This window comes from Pseudorasbora parva, chromosome 16 (assembly GCF_024679245.1).
Source record: "Pseudorasbora parva isolate DD20220531a chromosome 16, ASM2467924v1, whole genome shotgun sequence".
NCBI lineage: Eukaryota > Metazoa > Chordata > Actinopteri > Cypriniformes > Gobionidae > Pseudorasbora > Pseudorasbora parva.
The window spans coordinates 5,713,593-5,737,905 of NC_090187.1; the positions used below are offsets into that span (position 1 = coordinate 5,713,593).

General features: G+C 36.5%; 1 protein-coding gene across 1 annotated transcript; it reads left to right on the forward strand.

The window, feature by feature from the left end:
- The first annotated feature begins 1,005 nt into the window (after window positions 1–1,005).
- cstf3 (cleavage stimulation factor, 3' pre-RNA, subunit 3) lies at window positions 1,006–24,070 on the forward strand. Its single transcript, XM_067420486.1, has 21 exons — window positions 1,006–1,193; window positions 2,803–2,904; window positions 3,052–3,147; window positions 7,689–7,721; window positions 8,460–8,557; window positions 9,538–9,604; window positions 9,682–9,716; window positions 9,817–9,943; window positions 10,566–10,643; window positions 13,319–13,481; window positions 14,153–14,262; window positions 14,413–14,529; window positions 16,573–16,647; window positions 16,903–17,046; window positions 19,459–19,561; window positions 19,967–20,036; window positions 20,780–20,975; window positions 21,528–21,675; window positions 21,827–21,921; window positions 22,082–22,142; window positions 23,418–24,070. The coding sequence occupies exons 1-21, from the start codon at window positions 1,167–1,169 to the stop codon at window positions 23,618–23,620; spliced, it is 2,148 nt and encodes a 715-aa protein (XP_067276587.1). The 5' UTR covers window positions 1,006–1,166; the 3' UTR covers window positions 23,621–24,070.
- Window positions 24,071–24,313: the final 243 nt, after the last annotated feature.

Sequence of the window (24,313 nt, forward strand, 5' to 3'; positions counted from 1 at the left end):
TACGCAATGACTTTACTAATCAACAATTGGCTCTTTCATTTAGAAGGTGGGGCTTATTTGCCATATTGGGTGTTACGCTTTCTCCCATTCATAAGTAATCAGTGCACTCTGTTCCTATATATAAAGTATTTGCTATTAATAACATTATAAGAACATTCAATAAACATTATTATGTGCAGTGTGCTCATTTTAGTGGCATCTAGCGTTGAGGTTGCGAATTGCAATCGCCCACTGCTCATCCCTCCATTTTGAAGCACACAGAGTCAGAGAAGCTACGGTGGCCGACACAGTACAAAGATGTTGTCGTCTGAGGCAGCAGAGAGTGACTAGCGCTCTGTAGAGAAGTTTGTCCATTTAGGGCTACTGGAGAAACATGAAAGGGCAAAATGACGACTTCACTGTAAGGGGACCCGCGGTGTATGTGGATAGAAATGGCTTATTCTAAGCTAGCCTAATTAAAAGAAACATAAACATTATGTAACATTAAACATTATGTCTTTATAAACCACTGAAAATATAGTTATGTATATCACATTTCTGTCAATAGATCCTCATAAATATTACACACTGCACTGCACTACCCCAAAGTAACACTTTGTCCTAACATTTAGATAACTTTTAAATAACATTGGTGAAAGAGAATGGGAACGCTCTCTGTTAGCTGCAGTACACACTTATCAACGTTGCATACTGCTACTTAAAATTGTAAAGTTGCATATCGCTTCATAATAAAAAAAGAAGCTATTTAATTTAAAACGTGACACGTAATTGATCTAACATCTTCCCTACTTTCAGTGATTCTGTCCCATCACTATATTCTAAAGAATAAATCACATACAATCATAGTGTGTTTTGCTTGTAATGTGTACCTGTCTGTAACGTTATGGCAAACATAACATTATTTTTATAAGAATACTATTTTATAATATTTTAATATTGTTATTAATATTATTATAATAGTGGCCTTTATTTTGAAATGAGTAGTTTCCGGGGGGCGTGGCTCAACGGCTTGGTCACGCTGCTGCCATTTTAGTGCGCGGTCAGAGACGAGCGGCCGCACAAAGAATCTGCACAAATAAACAATGCTGCAATAGTCACGGTTCACGATTATTTGTGATATTAGAGCAGTCGACGTTTCTTTGCTCGGATCGCACTCATATTCCATCATGTCCACCGAGACTCCCCCGGACCAGGTAAAGTAAAGACATTTGTGGAGTATGTGAAATCCAGTGCTCGTGTTTGCGGCCTAGCTGTTGAGTTCGCTCCTAAAGCAGGATGGTGTCGATGTTTAAAGGTTTATTGCACGTCTCTCGCTGTAAACGTCTACTGTTTGTGCAGAATTTGCTTTGTGCTGCTGTAATACACGAGGGAAACATTTGAGGTAACGTTAGTAGGATAGACGAGTGTTGACGTAATGCTGTTGCTTAGGTGTTGGCGGTTGTGTGAGTGCAACACGATGCATTGATTACCTTTACTATTGCAACAGTCTGATTTATTATGTTGGCTTGAGAAAGCTATCGTACCTTTATTTCATTTTAACTCTTTATTCTACAACAACTTGTTGACTACAACGTCTCCTGGAGCTTTAAAACGACACCGCCAAACTCGGACAAGATCTTCTGACTCGGGTGTGAGTTTTATAACCGATCGGACTATTTCCCAGAAACGGGTGACCAGAAATTAGGAAAAAAGCTGTCGGAATGCTCAAATCCCACTTGCCATTCAATTGTAGTTAATATTTCTATTTATTGATCTGTCTTGTCTGTAAAAATGTCAAATAATAGCAACCACCCAGAACACCATAGCAATGTCCTAGAAACCTTTTAAAACACCCTAGCAACCATCCAGAACACCAGAGCAATGCCCTGGAAACCTATTAGAAAACCCTAGCAACCTTCCAGAACACCATAGCAATGCCCTGGAAACCAGTTATAACACCCTAGCAACTTTCCAGAACACCATAGTAATGCCCTAGAAACCTATTAGAACACCATAGCAACCATCCAAAAAAACTGGTAACCAAAATTTTGAGAAAATCCCATGGACTTACACACGAACATAATGCTCAAATCCTACTGGTCAAAGTTTCCCAAAGCCCATTCTAAGTAATATATTTCTATTTATTGAATTGTCTACTGTAAATCCTTCAAATAATAGCAGCCACCCAGAACACCATAGCAATGCCCTAGAAATGTACTAGAACACCCTAGCAACCATCCAGAAACCATAGCAACGCCACAGTAACCATCTAGAATACCCTACTAACCACATGGCATCCCCCAAGCAACTACACTGCCTAGCAACACCCTACCAACCACACACAATACCATATCTGTCTCTCTAGGCTACATTCTAGGCTACCTTTTAAAAACGAATACAAACTTAAAGCTATTTAAACAGACATGACACTTTAAACTGGAAACCTTTAAGATTTTAAATCCACTACCAACTTTAAAACTACTGCTTTCTTGAGCCAACATTGTGCGTCTAATAACTTTATCTAGTTTATTACTAATAACAATATTTATGCTGACTTGGTGAACTATAAACTGTACTTTTATCCTTTAGAGTATGAAGGTGTCAAAATGAAGGAAGCTTTCAAAGTTTTGAAACACAACAAAATTGCAGCGGTTTCATTTCCTGTGTATAAGATTAAGAATTGTTGATGTTCAACTTATGGTTATATATCCGAAATATGAATATGCACCAGTTTGAGATGTCTTATGGGAACAGATGTCGATGTTGCACTCATTTCAGGATAATCCGGTTTCACATTTGTTGCTTCTTTTACCCCCTCAACAGGCGGCAGAATACATCCCAGAGAAGGTGAAGAAAGCAGAGAAGAAGTTGGAAGAAAACCCATATGACCTCGACGCTTGGAGCATACTGATTCGTGAAGCACAGGTTTAGTGACACAGGGTTGCATTCCTTTTTACCCGGGGGTAACATGTTTTGGGAGGGGACGGGAGGGCGAATCTGATGCTGTTTCATGTAAACGGTCTTTGGGACGTACGTTTGATTCTGTATGTAAATGAATTTTACTTCTTTTAGAATCAACCCATAGACAAAGCAAGGAAGACATATGAGCGACTTGTCGCCCAGTTTCCCAGTTCGGGCAGATTCTGGAAGCTATACATTGAAGCTGAGGTTAAACTTTATTTTAATTTAATGACATTTTCATATCTGTGCATGTCATGCTCCCCATTTTGATCAACAATGTGATATTCACACAACACCAACAATGCACAGTAATCGCAGGGCGTCAAGGGAAACTCAATAGCTTGTATCATTTAGAGGTTCTCAAGTTATTCTTTTTCTTATACTTTGCAGTTTTATGAGGTGATATTGTTGCATGTTTTATCTGCAACAGCATTAAAACAATTTTAATGGTATTGGAGTGCTTTAGCCTTTATTACTTGTGTCAATTTCTTGCCTCCTGTGTCATTTCTTTGAGGTTGTTGTGGTTTGTTTGTAATTAATAATTCAAGATTTGGTCCATACTAGCGTCTCTCCTGTCCCTCATTCCATTTTATACATGTGATTCGTAGTCCACACATCAACAGAGTCTAGTTTGTCTAAATCCTGAGGCGAATTAAATGGCATTTTACAAGTACACACTTGCACCACACACTGACTCTGCTCACGTTCTTTAAGATTTACTATTAAATTATTTCTGGAGGTGATTATGAGAAAGGCCATGACATTTATATGTAGGAGTGCAGTTTAGGGACAGATTGTAATGGTAAGTATCTTACAAGTAACATATAGATGCACGCATACATTCAGCTAACTTGAAAATTAACTAGTGTAGTCACTTAAATGGTAAGGTGTATTATTTATATATATATATATATATATACATAAAATAGAATTAGACTTTCTTTTGCCCATTAAATTGCTAAAAAGGATTTGGGTTTAAATGATTCAATAATGTTAAGAGAACTAAATGTGTGATTTATTTAGTTTGAATACGCTTGTAACTTTGGTGGAGGGTGGTTGAGTTATTTCCCCTCTATGCTTAGTTGATCGTTATAATTGACCCTTTACTAAGCCCTGCCCTTTAACCTCTTTCCAAAACTTTCAGACCTCACTCCCAAAAGAACCGGTCTTGCCAAGTCTGCGGTATTCCCTTGCCGCATATAATACTTGCAAATTTTTAGCGAGGACCCCCCATCCCCCACCCAAAAACACTATTGGGCTTGTTTTGAGTAGCAATAAGGCAGGTTTTGTTGTAAAAACCTGGCAACCCAGAAAAGAACATGTATAATATCAGTAAGAGCACCTACCTTTGCTCCAAGATAATATTAAACTTGGATGTCATTTTCGTAGTTATCTAATGCAAGAGTTTGTTGTGCTATTTTGAAAGTTGTTAGTCTGGTAACTTGCATTGTAAATCAGCAATTTTGATTTGTTGACATCTAATTTCATTATTAACATCCTAAAATGGAGAGAATGTAAATTCATTTCAGCCCAAGTGAGTAATTTCCTTTTTTTTTTTTTTTGTTAATTTTTTGCTTTCTGTTTTTTTTTACCACTTTCAGCACGTTGTGTTGATAATCACTCCGTTTACTAATGATTCTTTCTGTTGGATTGGGTTTTGTACAGCTGGTTGCAGAAATATTAACCAATTGGAGTGGAGCTTTTTAAAGGGCCAATTAGGATTAGAGCTGCAATCACATAGCCATAAAATAATTTCCTCTCTAAAAATAGACTTCACCATGGATAAATCAATTGAAGAGCTGTGGTTGTAAATATGATCTAGTTTCAGATCCCCAATTGTGATTTATTGCTAATCAAATTTTCTGTTGGCATCTGGATCTGAAAAATCATATTTATGATACAGTATATTTAATTGAAATAATATAATGCAAAAAATCAGGGACCAATCAGATCTGAAGTATTTATGCACTCATCTGGTTCTTGTTTTGAGCATCATTTAATTATTGTTCAAGCTTCTCAACCCTTAGTCAAAACTGTTCTTTTCACCCCTACCGTAATAAAATGCACTGTAACAAGTTTGGCTTGTCGTTGTAATGTGCGTTGTAATCTTGTGTCAGTGAGTGCGTGCATGCGTGTGTCCGAGGCAAGGAGACGGCAGTACCACAGTGATCATGTCCCAGAGCGACTGCATCAATGCCAGTATTTTTCACACTGTGTCATGCTGAGTTTTGATTTCGTTTGGAGCTGTTGAGTGGTTGGTTAAGTATGTCAGGCTGTCATCATTTGCCCTCGAGCACAGACACACTACCAACAACCTCTTACAGCTCACCTCAGTGATATAAATGCGATTTTAATGTTACCAAGAATCACAGAGCTAATCCGAAATATGGCCTTAATGGGGAAGTTGATCCCAAAATGAAAATTGTCGTTTACTCACCTTCATATCATTTCAAACCTGTAAGAGATGACGGTGAATGGGGATCAATGTTATTTTGGTCACCGTTAACTTTCTTTGTAAGGACAAAAATAGTTGAAGCATTCTTTAAAATATAATTGTATGTGTGTTTGCTCCACAGAAGCAAAATCATACAGGTTTGGAATGACATGTATCATTACATTTGTCAACCATGCCTTTAATAATAACAGCGCACATATAGTCATATTAGTCTTATTTTTTGTTATGCAGGGAAAGCAGTGGACAAAGGGCTTTGTGTGCTTTAAGCACTACCCTAGAGTGAACACAATTCATTCAGCAAAAATCTGACTTTACCTCATATTATCAGTGAAAATGCCTCAACCTCTGATGGCACATACTGCTTAATCTCGGTTTTTATATATATACTTAATCCCCCTTCCAATGTAACCATGACTTATTCCTCAAAACACATTTGAGCTTCTTCTTGATGTAGAGTTAGTTCACACTCTTAAGACATTTAAAAATATAAAATCATAATTTGTATCTGCAATCATTATACCACTGAATGACTCCAGTCATAATCTATAAAATCTTTGAGGATTTTCATATTTACCTGCGATTTGTTTTGCTGGAAAATGTGCATTTGCTTCAATTTGCATTCATATTTTATCAGAATACTGAAAAGTGCAAGCATGACTCGGTCAGTGCTCAGCCCTAAATCATGCATCCCATGAGCTTATGTTTTTTAAGCATCTGAAATTCTGTGATTTATTGAACACTTGTTGCGAATCGGGCTGATTACTGTCACCAAGGTAATGTTATTTAGCCGGGGAATAAAAGAGGATTAATGGGATTTTGCCAGACTGACCAATGATAGACTTAAGCATTTAAAGGGATAGTTCACTGTAAAATGAAAATTGTCATCCTTTACTTTCCCCTCAATTCATACAGGTTTGAAAACACTTTCTTTCTTCAGCTGAACACAAGGAAGATATTTTGAAGAATGTCAGTAACCAAACAGTTAACTGGAACCATTGACTTATATAGTATTTTTTTTAATGGTTCCAGTTAACTGTTTGGTTACTGTCATTCTTCAAAATATCTTTCCTTGTGTTCAGCTGAAGAAAGAAATTCATACAGGTTTGAATCAACTTGAGGGTGAGTAAAGGATGACACAATTTTCATTTTAAAGTGAACTATCCCTTTAAATTTAAATTGGTTTAAAAAATACACTGTAAAGTGTTTGAGTTTTTAGCTGACATGGTGCGTGAATGTAGTTTTTGTTTTTGGTGATGGCATAGTATTATTATTTCTTACATGTTTAAAAGAGAGTGCAGGATGTAGCTATTTTTCATATTTGTGGCACACCAGCAGAGAAATCCTTATTGGTTAGACCCGATGTTTAATTTCTGTGTTCGACTTTGTGGTGAGAAACTAGTTTCTTGTTTTTTTTAAAATTCTATTAATACACATTATGGCAATGTTTTCGCTTTTTATTGCTGCCTCTTATTCAAAGCAAAATATTTTAAGTTTAGATTTTCCTGCAAAAATGAATAAATGTTAATCTGTAACTGCATCACAATTTCCTTCACAGCAGCAACTTCTGCTAAACAGATTTTTGTGTTGCTCAAAGGAAGTTGGTGAATAAAATAAGTAAACCTGTGTTTTAAATTATTGTATCTGTCCGTGTAATTTTTAATTTTTGATGCATTCCAAATTATTTTAGAAGTTTTTTTTTTTTTTTCTATGCCACAACTGGTCTTAGCTTTTTAAAACCTTCACATGCAAACCATAGGGACAATGCTAAATCTTTCCCAGGGGTTTTCACTCCAAAAACTAATAGTTACTAATACATAATGGCCTGGTTTCACAGACAGGGTTAATATTAAGACAGAATTAGGCTGTAGTTCAATTAGGGGCATTTAAGTAGCTTTTTATAAAATTACCATCTCAAGACAAAGCAATGGCACCGACACATTTCAAGATCCCCCAGTGCAAGTTGCTTTCAGTTAAAACAGCTCAAACATGGGTTTAAGTGTGAGACTAGCTTAAGCCTTGTCTGGGAATATCCGTTACTCCATTTTGCAGCTTTGTGGCCCTTCCATAAGCACATGAAATTAGTCATTCTTCAAAATGTAGCTTGGGAATCTTCTAAATATACAACATCACATGCAGAATTAATAGAGGAGGACAATCATGAAACTGACACAATATTATACAGGGTTGTGTGAATGTCACATCGTTGACCTAAAAGGTTGTGTGCATGCGTGTGGAGAAACCGGTTGTTTTTTTGTTTTTTTTAATAATATTGGTTTTCCAAATGTGTCCACAGATCAAGGCTAAAAATTATGACAAGGTGGAAAAGGTAAGCGTTTGTTATCGCATGGAAGCCACATTTAGAATTTATTGATCGTATGAAATTATTGTAATGGGCGCATGCATGGTTTTAAGACCATAAAAGCTGAGCTTTATCCAGGTCACCACTCAAAAGCTCAGGGCGAGTAAACACAAGGATGGTGTAGTGAAATAAAATAACACCCTGCTTCACTACAAATATACTGTTTGCCTAACCGATTCCATAAAACAGGCGCTCTGACATTAAAATATGAGGGGGAAAAACTCTTCAAAAAATTTTCATCATGGAGGATGCATTATCCGAGTTTGTTAGATCCCATTTTAGAGGGCAATCCACTGTTAATGCAGTTTGGCAACAAAACATAAGTCATACTTGGTCAATATTGAGTCACTTGATATCTGCCATGACCCTTTTGTTTCTGAAAACACAAAAGTACAGAATGCTGGCATATTATCTGCAGTACCATGTAAAATGAATATTAATCATTCAGTGATATGTCACAATACCATGGTATTGTTATCTGATGATTACAGATTATCTGTCAGTATTTTACACAGAATTTTAACTTCAGCGTGTTTTATATAATTTGAGCATAATCTAGAATTAGTTGACTTTGATATGTTTTGTATTTAACCGCCATCATGATCTGTCACAGTATAGATTGTATGCGTGAGTTAGAGCTGTACTGTGATTTGATGTGCTGTTGTGCGTCAGAAGGGTTTGTTCACTGTTCAATCTCCTGCTCAGTTGTTTCAGAGGTGCTTAATGAAGGTTCTGCACATTGACCTGTGGAAGTGCTACCTCTCATATGTCCGGGAAACCAAAGGAAAACTGCCCAGCTATAAGTATGTGACATGATTGTGTTTCCATGGCTTTAATGTAGCGATCAACTGCCTTTTTCAATGCCTAATGGCAATATCTATAGAGAGAAGGGTGATTTATATTCCATATACATTGGGATAAAAAAACTAAGACCACAATTCAAAATCGAATTAATTATAAAAGGGATACTTCTGGTCCTTGATTTCAATCTAGAAAGAATTAATTTTATCATGTTCAGTTGTCAGCTTCCATTTAAGCACAAGATACTCTTTGAAACATCCAATGATTTTTTTTCATTGAAGTCCAGGGAGGCACATGCCAAATACCAAATTATAAAATGTAAATTTTCTTTTAGACTTTTTGTGTATGGGGATACATCAGCTATTTTTAAACGTGCCATATAAATATAAACTGACTTTGAAATGGACTTCTAGACCCATTCCATATATTAATATTTTATATATATATATATATATATATATATATATATATATATATATATATATATATATATATATATAATGTGTGTGTGTGTGTGTGTGTGTGTGTAATTATTGCAAATAAGACAAAATAATGGAAATTAAATGAACAAATTTTGAATACAGCTATCACAACAGACCTCACTTTTTCACGGCTTTTTATCTCACAATTTACGAGTTTACATCTTGCAATTTGGACCTTTTTGTTCCCCCTCCGAATTGCCAGAATTGAAAAGTCAGAATTGCAAGTTTATATCTACCCAATACAGACTTTTTCTCACAGTTGCGAGTTCCTCACACTTCTGACTTTATTTCTAACAAATCTGAGGTCAGAATTGCGAGGTGTAAACTCAAAATTGCAAGGAAAAAAGCCATCATTTTGAGAGAGAAAGTCCTTTTCCAAGTACCTTTTCTAATTTTTTCTGTGGCAGGAACAAACTTCCATACTTTTTAGTTCATTGTGAGTTGTATATTTTCTTGTTGCATATTGAGGAAGCGACTTTAAATGTGCTGTTTTTTGACAGGGAAAAGATGGCACAAGCTTATGATTTTGCTTTGGATAAGATTGGGATGGAGATTATGTCCTATCAGGTGAGGTTTGGTCAGTTCTTATTAATTCTGATTTGTCTTATGGCATCATAAATATTAACATAAAACTCTTCTCTTAGATTTGGGTGGATTACATCAATTTCCTCAAAGGAGTGTAAGTACACCATTTGTGTTCTCAACTCATTTAACGGTCATTAAAAAAGTTGATGATTGGAGGAAAGGCATTTGACGAGCTCTCTGTACGTGTCATCTAGAGAGGCCGTGGGGTCATACGCTGAAAATCAGCGAATCACAGCCGTCAGACGCGTGTACCAGAGGGGCTGCGTCAACCCCATGATTAACATAGAGCAGCTCTGGAGGGACTACAGCAAATATGAAGAGGTGAGTGCATGGATGTGGTGTTCTGGTTGAGGGTGCTGTTTTGGAACATGGCAATTATTTGACAGATTTGTCATGACAAACCTCTTTTCAACATCGAATCGTTTTTGTTTTGTTTAATTGGTTGTAATAAGTGTTGGGCCATGAGCACCAGGGAAATACCCCCAATAAAATATTACTGATAAATACTTGTAGAACGATGCAGATTACTAAATCCGATCATATCATGTTTCACTGAAAGTATTTTAGCAATCATGTAAGTTTCCATCAGCTGTTTTGAGCAAATGCATCGCTATTGGTCTAATCAGTCATGTAGGTTTGCAAAAGGTGGGAAAAAGTTTGCCTTTTTTTTTCTCACACCGTATGGGGTTCTTTAATTCAGAAAACAAAAAGTGCTGGATTAGGTGATATTTACCTATAATCTATTGTATATAAATAAATATAAAACTCAAATGTTTTGTGAATCAGCAACACAGTTTATACCAAAAACTGTATTAAAAAAAAAAAGTACCAAAATATGATGACAGTTTTTGATGGTGGGCCTGTATCTTGAAGAAATGCTTTTGGTTGTAATGTGCATGTATTATTTTTGTTTGTCATAAATTGCTTTTCTTCCATTATAAAGGGCATAAATGTGCACTTGGCCAAAAAGATGATTGAAGACCGGAGCAGAGACTACATGAACGCCAGGAGAGTCGCCAAGGTGAGTCCAGCACAGGTTGAAGTGTGTATTGGGATAAAGCAACAGGGTTTTTGTTAAAGACCTGTCATTATGTTGGTCCTCAATGCATTTTTAGGTTGCAAAACACTACTCTTTTTTTTTTTATTATTATTACTTTTTTTTTTTTTATTACATTTTTTTTACATTTAAACCAGAATGAGCATAAAGTAAACAAACAAACAGATAAACCGACCAATGCAATGAAACACTATAATGTTAAGCCATAATACAATGAAACATGTTCCCCTGACACATGTTAAATGAGATATTTATATATAATGTAAATGGAATCTACTTATTAAAGAAAGTTATCCATTTCTTCCAATAACCTTCCCCTTTTTCCGAAGCATGCCTTAATGAAAAGGTCAGTTTCTCCATGTTGTATATTTGGTTTATAATTTCTATCCACTATGATAAGGTAGGAGGGTCTATGTTCAGCCATTTACGTGTAATGGCCTTCTTGCTTGCAGCTTGTAAGATTTGTAGCAGATATCGGTCTTCCTTTCTTGTTCCATTTGGTATATTTCCAAGGTAAAACACAGAAAATGTCTCTTCTAGTTGTAGTCCCAATATCATTTTTGCAAAACACTACTCTTAAACCCATATTTAAAAACACATCACCTATGAATAAAATTCACCATAAATAACAAAACGTGTAGCTATAATAATAATAAATATAATAATTTGTTACATTTATATAGCGCTTTTCTAGGCATTCAAAGCGCTTTACATAGAAGAGGGGAATCTCCTCAACCACCACCAATGTGCAGCATCCACCTGGATGATGCGACGGCAGCCATATTGCGCCAGAACGCCCACCACAGGATATCTCACACTTTCCCATCTGCATTTGTTATCCATGACTGAGAACCCTGGTAGCAATTTAAAAGTAGTAGTTTTAGGCTACATCTCCACTAATCCAGATACATTTAAAAAAAAAAATTCAAATAGCTTTCCACCCACTCTAGTGTTTAAAGGTGCCCTAGAATGAGTTGAAATATGCTAAATTGTTCTCTGATATCTACATTATACATGATAAATCTTATTTAAGGGCAAAAATGGTCCAGATAGTTTTACAGGTCCATTTACAACCCTATAAATTGTTCCTAGGATGTAATGCTCGGTTATTGCCTTATTTGATAGTCATGAATATTAATGTTGAGCTCTGCTCTGATTGGCTTATTTCAGCAGCTCACAGCAGTTCAGTTTTTCAGCAAAGCGGCTCGTGAGTCCTGACCGTCCTGACAGAACACAGACGAACTGAATGACACTTTAAGCAGAACATCTCAAATGGAGATTGCTAAAAGCTTACATGTTTGCACGTGAGAGAGAGAAATCCAGATTACACATGTTTAGGTAAAATGCCGGCTAGTCTACGTGTTCTTTTCACAGAAAATCTCTGTTTGGGGGATTTAAATTACTGAAATCTGGCAACCGCAAGCACAAACGCTATTCTTTCCCTCCGACAAAACCAGTGGTTTTTGATCGTTTTATTTTTTAAACTACATTTTAGTCGTCTTTTTTAGTCAACGATACTTCAATTCTCAAAAATATATATATTTTTACAAAATGAGTGGAAGCCTTTACAAATGACTATCATTTTAACTTATATGGTGGAGAAGGTGATGTTAGCAGCTGAACGTCAACTAAACGAACGTAGTATGACATACCTATCTACGGTTGTATTTTGTAATACAAAATAATATTAACCTTTGTCATTAGACGCACTATTTAGTTTTGTATGGTACATGGAGTTCCCTATTGTACTAGTCTCTTGCGTTATCTAGACAATGCTGTCACTATTTAATCCGCAATTGTTTATACGGTCAATAAGTGGAAAAATTCTACTTACTGCTTGCAGGAATATAGTTGCCACTTTCTTCAGTTTAAGACGCTGAGCGAAGCTTGCATGAAATGGGCCGGGCAAACGAACGATCTTGAATTAAATTGTTACGGTATCCGATTATAAACATCAACCATGACTGTTGACATTATTTTTATCTGTGGGAAGGCTATGAAAAGTCCTCACGTCCCCTGCTCAGCCTGGAACATTTGTGTTCATGATCTGCCTGCCATTTTTGCTATCCTCAAGTTTCTTGTTTACCTGCAGTCCCGATGATTCGACTCCGTCAGTTCCGCCTGACAATGAACATGTTCAGACATATGCAAATGTTGGGGGCGTGCATATTAATGATCCTCAGCGGTTGCGTCACGTGGCGTTATGTTAAGAATCACTTATTTTTCTGTGGTGTTTTTCTTGCATGAGATTTACATAAGAAGTCGGAGGCAATGGTGTTTGAGACTCACAGTATGTGATGTCCATGTACTAAACTCTTATTATTTCATTATGGCAAGGTTAATAAACAATTTAATTCTAGGACACCTTTAAGCATTTTCCAAAAGTTTCTTGTCTACACTGAAACGTCAATATCTCAGCACTCACATCAAAAATCCTCCCTCACATCTCCACATCTTCAAAAAGATCATTTTTTTCACAGGACAAAAAATGCAGTCTCAAAGAAAAGGATGCGTTTTTAAATGGATGGTGTTTTTATTTTATCTGATACCAAAAACTCTTTTAAGCTCAATAAAACTTTAGATTTCTCCTCGTCACTTACTGTATGTTGATGGTGCGATCCCTTATTCCCCATTTTTAGGAGTATGAGACTGTGATGAAGGGTTTGGACCGGAATGCCCCCTCGGTGCCGCCCCAGAACTCCCCACAGGAGGCCCAGCAGGTAGAGATGTGGAAGAAATATATCCAATGGGAGAAGAGCAACCCACTGCGTACCGAAGATCAGACTCTCATCACCAAAAGAGGTAGACTCATAAATAACGAGCAGCAGGTTCTGACAATAGACCAACTGTTGGTTCAATCCTGTCGAGCATGACCGTAGTCTTGTCACGTTTATTTGTCTAACGTTTTTTACAGTATATATTGTTTCAAATCAGCTGTACAGAAAACCATGTTATGTTTATAATATCCTAATATCTTCATGCCTTTAGCAGATTAGAGCTGGACAATAATATAGTTTACATTTTGAGATTATACAAATAATCAAGCAGTTTATATTTGGTGTATACAGAATACAATATGTAACCCTATTTGAGTACATGGTATTTAGTTGGACACTTAATACATCAAACTTTATATAAAGAGCTGGCCGATGATAGCTTAAATTTACAACAAAATATTGCTTTACCCTATTTAAATATTATTAATGTGCTAAGGATGTTATGAACATATTGCATACTTGTGCTTTAAAATCGTTTATGAACCCAAATGATTTTTTGCAAGGATGTCATACATTTTTTTTAATTATTTATGTATAAAAGTATGCATAATGTAAACTGATAAACAAATATAAATGTACTGAATTGTAAAATGTACAACTTTAGTCACAGGCTGAATGGTGGAGGGCAGTGTCTGATGTTTTCTGTTGTTAAATCAGGCCTTTTTTGTATCTAACTATATTATTTGTCACTTGCAGTGATGTTCGCCTATGAGCAATGCCTTTTGGTACTCGGACATCACCCTGACATCTGGTATGAAGCGGCCCAGTACCTGGAACAATCCAGCAAACTGCTGGCAGAAAAAGGGGTTAGTTTGCACATCATTGTATATAAAACATTTTACTTCCAGTGCTTGAATCTGAAATGACTTCTTTTTGCTTGTATTAGGTGTCATGTTAACATGCAATTGTTCACGTTTCCATGTTCTCTTTCTTTCACTCATGATCATCTCATTCAGGACATGAACAATGCCAAGCTGTTCAGTGATGAGGCAGCTAACATCTACGAGCGTGCCATAGGAACTCTGCTCAAGAAGAACATGCTGCTGTATTTCTCTTTTGCAGACTATGAGGAGGTAAGACCTGTTAAACTGATCTAGTGATGACCTGAGCTGTTGAAAAAGGGCCATAACCTGAACCTTTTATGCTTTTGAAAGCCTTCTTTTTTTATGTTAGTCAAGGGCTCTTACACCAAAGAGAGTCAGAATTTAGATTTATATGGCAATTTTGCACCAATTTTCTGTTGTCTTACCTTGACAATTGAACAGGCTCTTTTACAACAGTACCTTTAAGACTTATATATGCAAATAACCTCTATTTTGATTGCATTTATCTATAATATTGTTAATATTTCATTTGAATATGCCATATGTTAAAGGGGTTCTATTAATTTCCAAAGCACAAAGTCACTCCAAAGTTATTTTCTATATCAGTGAGCACTGTTTCTGAACTCTGTGAAATGAGTTTTCATACGGGTCACAATATTCTTCATTAAAAAAATTCCTGCCCAAGGCATATACAAACAAGACAAGGCCTGTTTGAGTTGCATTAGTAGTGTGTTGAAACTTGTGGTTATGGTAAGGGCGTGACATTTCCAAATCATGCTCGAAGTGGTTGGCCAATCAACACACTGATCCAGTCGGCCATTCAGAGCTCATCATGCTTCATAGTGACACAGACTAAACACTATGTATTTCAAAGTTACTGAAAGACTGGAAGAGAGATGGATTGAACTTGGTCTATTCTGTTTGTCACGGAATGGAAATTATTTTTTTTTACACTGGTGATGATGTATACTAAATTCACATTACTACATAAAATCACACCACACATTTACAGCACAAATACAAAATCTACAAAATTAAAAAATTAAAACTAAAAAGTTTTAGTACAATTTAAGATAATCACGGCCATTTGTACAAGCCATTTTTTATACACATTTCTTTTGGCCAAATTAATTTTTAGTGTATGTCCAGATGGGAGCAATTCAAAAGTAGAATGAAGTGGATGAGTACGATCTTTAAAAATCGCAATTGCTGTTTTTTTTCATAAAACAATCACAGAAAGCCTGAAGTGACTGTTGTTTTTGTTCAGTAATCTTATTTGCTTGATTAATTATTGGTGAAAGTTTGCTTTTCTGTTTTAATGTAAGATTGCCGTACCATGAGACAATATTATATGTGAGATGCTACGAAAATATCAAATATGTGAAAAATTGTTTTTTTTTTTAAACATGAAAACACATTCTAGCAAACCCTAAAATAAAATCAACAACAATTGAAATGGGTCATTTAAAATGTACTCCCTTAGCAAATCTTGTTTAAAGGTGCACTGTGTAAATTTTAGTGGCATCTAGCGGTGAGGTTGCGAATTGCAATCACCCACCGCTCACCCCTCCCTTTTGAAGCACAGAGAAGCTACGGTGGCCGACACAGGACAATGTTATCGTCTGAGACAGCATAGAGTAGCTAGCGCTCTGTAGAGAAGTTTGTCCATTTAGGGCTACTTTAGAAACATGACGGCACAAAATGGTGAATTCACTGTAAGGGGACCTGCGGTGTATTTGGATAGAAATGACTTATTCTAAGGTAATAAAAACAATGGTACATTATGTAAGGTCTTTATACAACCACTGAAAACATGGTTTTATATATTATTTTGCATTCCTGTCATTAGATCCTCATAAAAATGACACCCTGCACCTTTAATGTAGAGGGATCTTAAAGGCACAATATGGAAGATTTTTGGATTAAAATCCAAAAAATACTAGAACAGTGTTATGCTGACTTGTGTACTTGCATTATCCCAAATGTTTCCAAGAATGTTTAAATCCAGAAAAATCAGCAGCACGACTGTACCCATGCGTCGTCTAAAGCAACTTGCACTAACAGATCTTAAAATGTGTCACTTTTGTCTTAAGATGCACAGCAGTAATGTTTTTTGTAAGGCACGTTTATAAAAACTACTTTAATGTCCTAATAGGCCTAATCCTGGCTTAATCTAAGCCCTGCATGTGAAACCAGGCCTTTATTTCAGAGGTGCAAGAAAAATCCTGTCCCCTGTAATCTTACAATTCAACATTTGACCATTCATAGTATTGATCTGTGCTTGATTCACAGAGTCGCATGAAGCACGAGAAGGTTCATAGTATATACAACCGTCTCCTGGCGATAGAAGATATCGACCCCACTTTGGTAAGTCCAGCTCTTTTTGGAGTGTCATGGAAAAATAGCAATAATAAAGTTCTGCTGTTGAGTAAAACCTGCTCACAACCCAAAGTGTGTGTCTGATTCCTTTTCACTAATCATATCTGGCAAATGTATCATTTACAAATATGTGGGGTGCCTGAAATATAACATTACATAGTCATGAATGAATGCGTTATAACGTGTTTGTTGTGCTGTCTCTGCTAATAGAGACTGAGCCTTTGATGTTTTTGAATCGTTCAGGTCTATATACAGTACATGAAATTCGCCAGAAGAGCTGAAGGAATTAAGTCTGGCCGCTCCATCTTTAAGAAGGCCAGAGAGGATCCTCGCACACGCCATCATGTGTACGTCACTGCTGCTCTGATGGAATATTACTGCAGCAAGGTAACATCAACACTGCAGGTCAAACGTTTGGTGCGGTAGCATTTAATTTTTTGTGTGAAAAGTCTGTAGATACAGTTATACAGTGAAATATTACTTTTAATATTAATTTGTAAAAATACAAAAACCTGTATATAAGAGTGCATATATTTTGGGGTCAGTGACAACATTAAATAACCTTAAAGGTGCCCTGCCACACCAAACAGTTTTTACTTGTATTTTTTTAAAATGTGTTTTTTATGTTGTGAATGTGACAATGGACTGCTACCTCCTCCTGTCAGCTCTAGCCACTCAAAATAAATAAGTGGCGATATCAGGCCATTTACAATAGCTGGTCAGTCTGACATGGCATTGCCTGAGCTCATTACTATTCATGAGCTCGTCCAGTGCCCACAGAATTCATCTAGCTCAGACGATAGTAAACAAAGTTCCTCTACTTCTTGCTCTGGATAAAGGATGCTGATAGACAGGCTCTCATTGGCTAGTTGTTATCCAACCAGAGTCAAGCAGCTTAGCTCGTTGAATATTAATGAGAACTGGAAATGGAGCTAAGTCTTCCTGCAGGCTTTCTAAAATGGCTTAAAACAAAGTAACCAAGGCGTTTTTTCCACACACAAAAATGTTACAGAATCCACGGCAGAACTTCAGATATTACCACAAAAGTCTTGAAATACGCGTGGCAAGGCACCTTTAAAGATAGGGTAGGTAAGAATTGGTTAAACGTTTTTTCCAAATTTGTTTACACTTTTTTTTTAAAATATATCAACACATAATTAAAATGTAAGTACTCTAAAAAAGAAAATATAAATATTGAGTGACTGTAGACCTCTCACGACTGTTTTAAAGACAGCTCATTATTTCCATTCACTCCACCTTCTCCCTTCTGGGCTCTTTCCAAAGCCACGCCCCCAAAACACGTGAAGCCGCTCAGCTGGAAGAAGCATTATTTACCTGAGATGAGCGGAGAAGAAGGAGCGAAGTGCATGTAGGGACATCATTCAAATGTCACACGCGCAAGCAGTCCGTTGACAGCACATATACGTATACATATCTATGGTTGACAGGGCAGAAGCAGTGCATATAGAGAGTGGCAGCCGCACACGCCCGATGCCCATCCGTTGTGCATTCTGGCAGCATTTGTCTCGCGGATCACTCGCAGCTGAAACGTGTATTTCAAATACAGACTAAAATATCCTCCATTCTGTCACATTTGCCGGTGTTCTCCTCCAAGATGTGCTTTATGACGGGCATCATATATCTGCTGCAAATGCCCCATTCCAAAACACACATGGATATAATGTGTTCACTTGATGAATGTAACATTAAAGTTAAGATACGCTTAGTTTAATCATTTAAACAGGCAGTGGAAGTTTGGGCTAAATCTTCTGGCAGTGATGTGTTTTCGTGTATCTTTTATTTCACAGCGCTGTTATGTGGTGATTGTGAAACTCACGGTACACTACACGATTTTTATGGTAAAATCGTTTCTCTTTCATGTTAATCAGGTCAAGTTGATCAAGAACTATGCACCGTAGGTTTAATTCAGCGTGAGCATCGCAGCAAAAATAGGCAACCGATAGCAGAACAGCAGAAATATGTTGGTTTCTCTTCTTTAAATACTCTTAGTTTAATTTAAACACTTTCAAAGGGATCACTTGTCAATCACTTGTTTCGTCCCGGATAAAAATAATGAGTGGCTTTAAAGTCTAAAGTCACTTGATTTTTATACTAGTACTTACATTTTAATTTATGTATTGACATATAAAGAAAGTTTAAGCAAATTTGGACAACAGTTTTTAGATCATTCTTACCTACCCTACCTTTAACAGTATTCATTTTGTAAATATTTTGTTGCTGTTTGATATCAAGACTAAAATGTCAGGTGTATATTTAAAAATGCATATGTTTTGAGGTCAATGACAACATTGAATACTATTAATGACATTCATGTTGTTATTTTAAAAAAATAAGATTTATACCCCTTTTTTTTTTTTAAAAATTCATGACTGAAAATGTCAGGTGGTATAACCAAATAAAAAATCACTGTAATTATCTTTTCCTTTTTTTAAAGTTTTTTTTGTTACTTGACATAAGAGAGTATCCTGGATGTTTGTTTCCACCCCAATGATATATAAGGAAAACTGATTAAATATTTGTAATATTTAAACACTGTGTTTAAATTGGTTAAACATTATTTTTTATTAATATTTTTTATTCATTTATAGTTTTACCTTTTTTTAATCAAAGGCTAATTGCTGATTAAAAATGCATAATGTGACCTTTACACCACCTGTATTTTATTTTACGTATGGCCTTCAAACATCATAGTGACTTAATTCAGAAATTGCCTTTTAATTGAATATTTATCTAGACACACCAAACTGATTATCTGAATGACTGTTCCCTCACCGACAGGACAAATCTGTGGCCTTTAAGATATTTGAGCTCGGACTGAAGAAATACGGAGACATTCCTGAGTACATTTTGGCATACATTGATTACCTCTCTCACCTAAACGGTAAGAATACCATTCGTCAATTCAGACAATCAGTGCAATTTATTAAGCCTTTACTGCTGTAGTCACATTTCATACGATCTGTATCATGTTAGGTGAAACACTGTAGTTAACCATTTCACCTAAAGCATTGTGAGAGTGCGTATCATTGACAGATCCTCGAGATGGCTGTTTATTTACACACACAGGATGATATCTGACTCAGGTGTGCTTATCAGACCAAACAATCCATCCGTGTGCTTTATGAAGATAAGCTAGGAGACATTGTTTGCCTTGCGGTAAACATTGGTCGTTTTTATCTGGTCGCTAGGCTATTACCACAAAAAAAGAGAAGTAAAAAGCCTGGCCAGGAATGAGTTTTCAAAAATGACTGAATTATTGAGCTGTTTGCCCTTCCCTCCATCACAGAGGACAACAACACCAGAGTCCTGTTTGAGAGAGTCCTGACGTCCGGCAGTCTTTCCCCTGAGAAATCTGGGTTAGTGGGATTTTATCGATTCTTTTAATTTACGCAAAAATACCATCTGTTTCTTCTAATTTGCCTAAACATTGCTAAATATATTCTGGGCTTTTCAAACTTTAAAATGGTCTGTGTTATTTTAATGCTGGATTAACGTGACCAGGGTTTGACCTTAAAGGTAGATTTCAGCAGCGAGAGTTGACACTAACCCGCCTCCCCTCACTCACTCCTTTCATTTGCTTTAGATGAATATTGTTACCGGGCTTTAAATTTGCCATGGGATTTGCATGTATTGCACATCATTTTACTCATTTCTGCAGATTTTGTGCTCACACCCAGAGTGTACACATATAAAGCTGCCTCTAAGTACATAATTGAGTTCTTGCTCCGCTGCTTATTGCACTCAAACACTCAAATACACTCAAAATAATGTCAAAATGGCGAATATTCACGTAAACAGGTTACGTAGTAAAACAGTATAATGAATTAGCTCTTTAAGTGACAATATACCAGATATTAAAAAATATCTATATGGCAGTTTTTCCCCACGAAATCTGTCAAAATTGTGACCATTGAAAATGCTGAGTGGCTAATAACTTTATTCAATAGGGTGTCCTAACATTTTCACTTGGATGGATGGATGGATAGATAGATAGATTCTATCTTTTTAGATATAAACTTTTTGTTTAGTTTTTAGAAATGTCATCAAGGCAAAAAGCAGCAATTATGCTTGAACATTTACATGCGGTTTTGTGTAACAGTGAAATCTGGGCGCGTTTCTTGGCCTTTGAGAGCAACATCGGGGACTTGGCCAGTATCCTGAAGGTGGAGCGACGGCGTTTCATGGCCTTTAAAGATGAATATGAGGGAAAGGAGACGGCTCTACTGGTGGACCGATACAAGTTCATGGATTTGTATCCCTGCTCCCCCAGTGAGCTCAAAGCCCTTGGTTACAAGGTATGATAGAATACATAGCCATTTTGATTCTCAAATTCACTGTCATTGTAGAAGCCCTGATATACTCACTGAAAAGTTATTTTTCGTTCTTCATTTAAAAGTTTGAAATGCCTATTCAACAGTGTACAGTTAGTGAACAATGATGTTTAATGAATATGTAAATATGAGTTGCATGCTTTCCTCTTAACTATAAACACATTACAAAATTACAGCGGTGAGAAAACGGCAGTTAAGAAAGCACCTGATCTGATAGCGATGTAGATGTCTGCACCACTTTGGCAGTCCAGTCACGCCATGTTTATTTATGTAGCACTTTAACAGAAGAATTGAACAGATTTCCATGTCAAAGAGCCCCAGAGCATGCCTGTTACATAATCGCTACAGACCAAAAGTAGTTCAAAGGTGTTTACCAGCCATAGCAAACGTGTAAATGTGTCTTTGCAGTGTGTGGACACAACAACCATATAAAAGTGAATTTTGCATCCAATAATATAATCACTAACTTATGGTGCAACAATCATCTGAACATTCTTTGTCATCTCTGATTGGCAGGACGTGTCTCGTGCCAAATACGCACTGATCCAGGAGGCGGTGGTCACTCCTTCTACTCCTGCGCAAAAAGATGAGGCCGACCGCAAACCTGAGTACCCCAAACCAGACACCAGCCAAATGGTTCCTTTCCAGCCGCGTCATCTGGCACGTGAGTATGACTCCATCAACACCTCATACATTTAACATTAAACCTGAGGCTGCATACTTCGGGTCTCCCTGGTCTAAATCATGTGACGGTTGCATACGGTTGTACTCTGAGGTTTTGTTGTGCATTACTAAGTTTGATGTCCTCCTGACAGCCCCCGGACTACATCCTGTTCCGGGAGGAGTGTTTCCTGTCCCTCCCACTGCTGTCATCCTCATGAAGCTGCTGCCTCCTCCCAGCTGTTTTACAGTCAGTTCAACACTGTCTTCTCTTAACTGCTTTAAGTAGACCAAACAGTAGCATGACTGTCAGTTAGAGTATACCCAAGCTATTTAACCAAAGACATGTCATTGTACAGGACAGATGTCATCGTGTGTGTGTGTGTGTTTTTTTTTTGTTTTCTTTTCAGGGTCCCTTTGTTCAGGTAGATGAGCTGATGGATTCTCTCAGAAGATGTGTACTGCCAGAGAGTAAGTATCACAGAATCTCATTACTATCATCATCTCACTCACCGGTCAATGGTGTTTCTTAAAACATGCTCATACTCATACAGTGATACAGTGCTGGTCTTTGGTAACACTTTATTTACAGTGTCCTTGTTGCATGTTACATGTACATACTATAGTAATAACAGTAAATTATGCATATATACAAGCAACTAACTCTACACCAAACCCTAGCCCCATATTAAGTACATGTTAATTATTATTGTAAATTATATTACTCAATACTTAATTGTAGGATTATGCTGCAATGATGATAACTTTAAATAAATAATCTAAAGAACGTGCATTACATCTTCTGTCCTAAACTGTATGAGGTATAAACATTTTTTCATTTACATTTTATCTTCTCAACACCAAACTTTTAAACGGCAGAGTAAACAACCAAAACTACACAATGAAGGCCAACCATTCTCATTATCATAACACAAAATTATAGCATATATACGTGTGTGTGTGTGTGTGTGTGTGTGTGTGTGTGTGTGTGTGTGTGTGTGTGTGTGTGTGTGTGTGTGTGTGTGTGTGTGTGTGTGTGTGTGTGTGTGTGTGTGTGTGTGTGTGTGTGTGTAATATATATAATACATACATATATATTATATGTGTGTATAATATATATGTATGCATATATTATGTTATGTATATATATTATATACATATTATATATGTATATAATATATATTATATATGTTATATAATATATAAAATATATTATATTACCACAAAGTTAAATATAATTAAAAAAATAGTGTAATTAAAATCAATAAAGTCAGTACATAAATACTTTGATAGATATTTTGGAATGAAAAATAATGTTATGATACAAAACATGTTTTGGGGTGAAATATGACATGTTTGTTCTTGAGAGGTTTTATAATATTCATCCAGGCACATTTTTATGTTTATATAGTGTATTTTTGCATTATGGTAATAAGAACGGAGAAGCTTAAATATTTTATATTAATTACATTATTTTACATATTTTTTTATATTTATATATATAAAATGTCAAATGATGTGTATGTGTATGGTGTTTTATATATTTATATTTATGTGTATGTGTTTTTTATATATATATATATATATATATTGCCATTATAATGTGGCATGTCTCAAATAATGTCATGATGCAAAACATGGTTTGTGGTGGAATATGCCATGTACTCTTGAAGTTGAGATATCATCAACTGTAATGATTAATTCTAATGATTATGCACTAATTCCACAAACTCATTCTCTCTGTAGCTGTAGATGCTGCTGTAGAGTTGATCACTGGGAAACAGTTAGAGATGACCAGCGAAGGAAATGGGCCTGTGGAAAACCACGCTGTTGCAAACAAGTCCTTGAAAAGGCCTAACGCCGATTCAGACGAGGAGGAAGACAAAGGATCTATCGCCCCTCCCATCCACGACATCTATCGAGCGCGACAGCAGAAGCGGATCCGATGAGCTGACCCGAGAACACACAAACACGCACCTGAACATCACAAAGGACAATTGAACCCGAGCCCACCCGTGTGTCACAGCTCACTGAAGCCGTACAGACTCCGGCTTCCTCCCTGGTGTAATGTGTACCTGCACTCCTACAGCCAGCGGATGAGACCAAACGTGTCCCTCAGTGTTGACTTGTTTCAGAGGGCTTTCAGACTCATCGCTAGAGATCACAAGTCCATCTCTTACCCGTCATTGCTGATCTCGTTTTGGTTCAGTGCTTTCAAAGTTTCTTTTTTTAACAGTTTTATTTTTTAAAACTGGGTGGTTTATACTGTATAAAGTTTTTATTCTGATTTGCCTCATAGTTCTGAACTTGCCATGTGTAGTTGCTGGTGATGGAAGAGTTGAAACTCCTTTTGTAGTGAACTGATGATCACACACAACTTGCTTCCAATAAAACAAAATGATAAAAATTGTAGTGATGTGTGTTACTTTGCTGTCTGGCAGTTTAAGCAGTGTGCCAAATATACCAGCGAGCTTTGAAACAAACTTCAGTGTGTTTATGAACTTTTATTGTGCAACCACTAGGATGCACTATAGTGCAATAGATGTTAAGCAGTTTGTGCACTACTGTACTACAGAAAGTTATTTTGAAGACACTTATAAAGGACCATTGTGTGAATCTCACAAAAAAAAAACATTTCCCAG

Bases quoted from the DNA above. Each gene is read 5' to 3' on its own strand.
- cstf3 (XM_067420486.1), top strand. From the start codon at position 1,167: ATGTCCACCGAGACTCCCCCGGACCAG. The intron at 13,482-14,152 runs GTAGACTCATAA...TGTCACTTGCAG, and splicing joins GACTCTCATCACCAAAAGAG to TGATGTTCGCCTATGAGCAA. The intron at 21,922-22,081 runs GTCAGTTCAACA...TTTTCTTTTCAG, and splicing joins CTCCTCCCAGCTGTTTTACA to GGTCCCTTTGTTCAGGTAGA.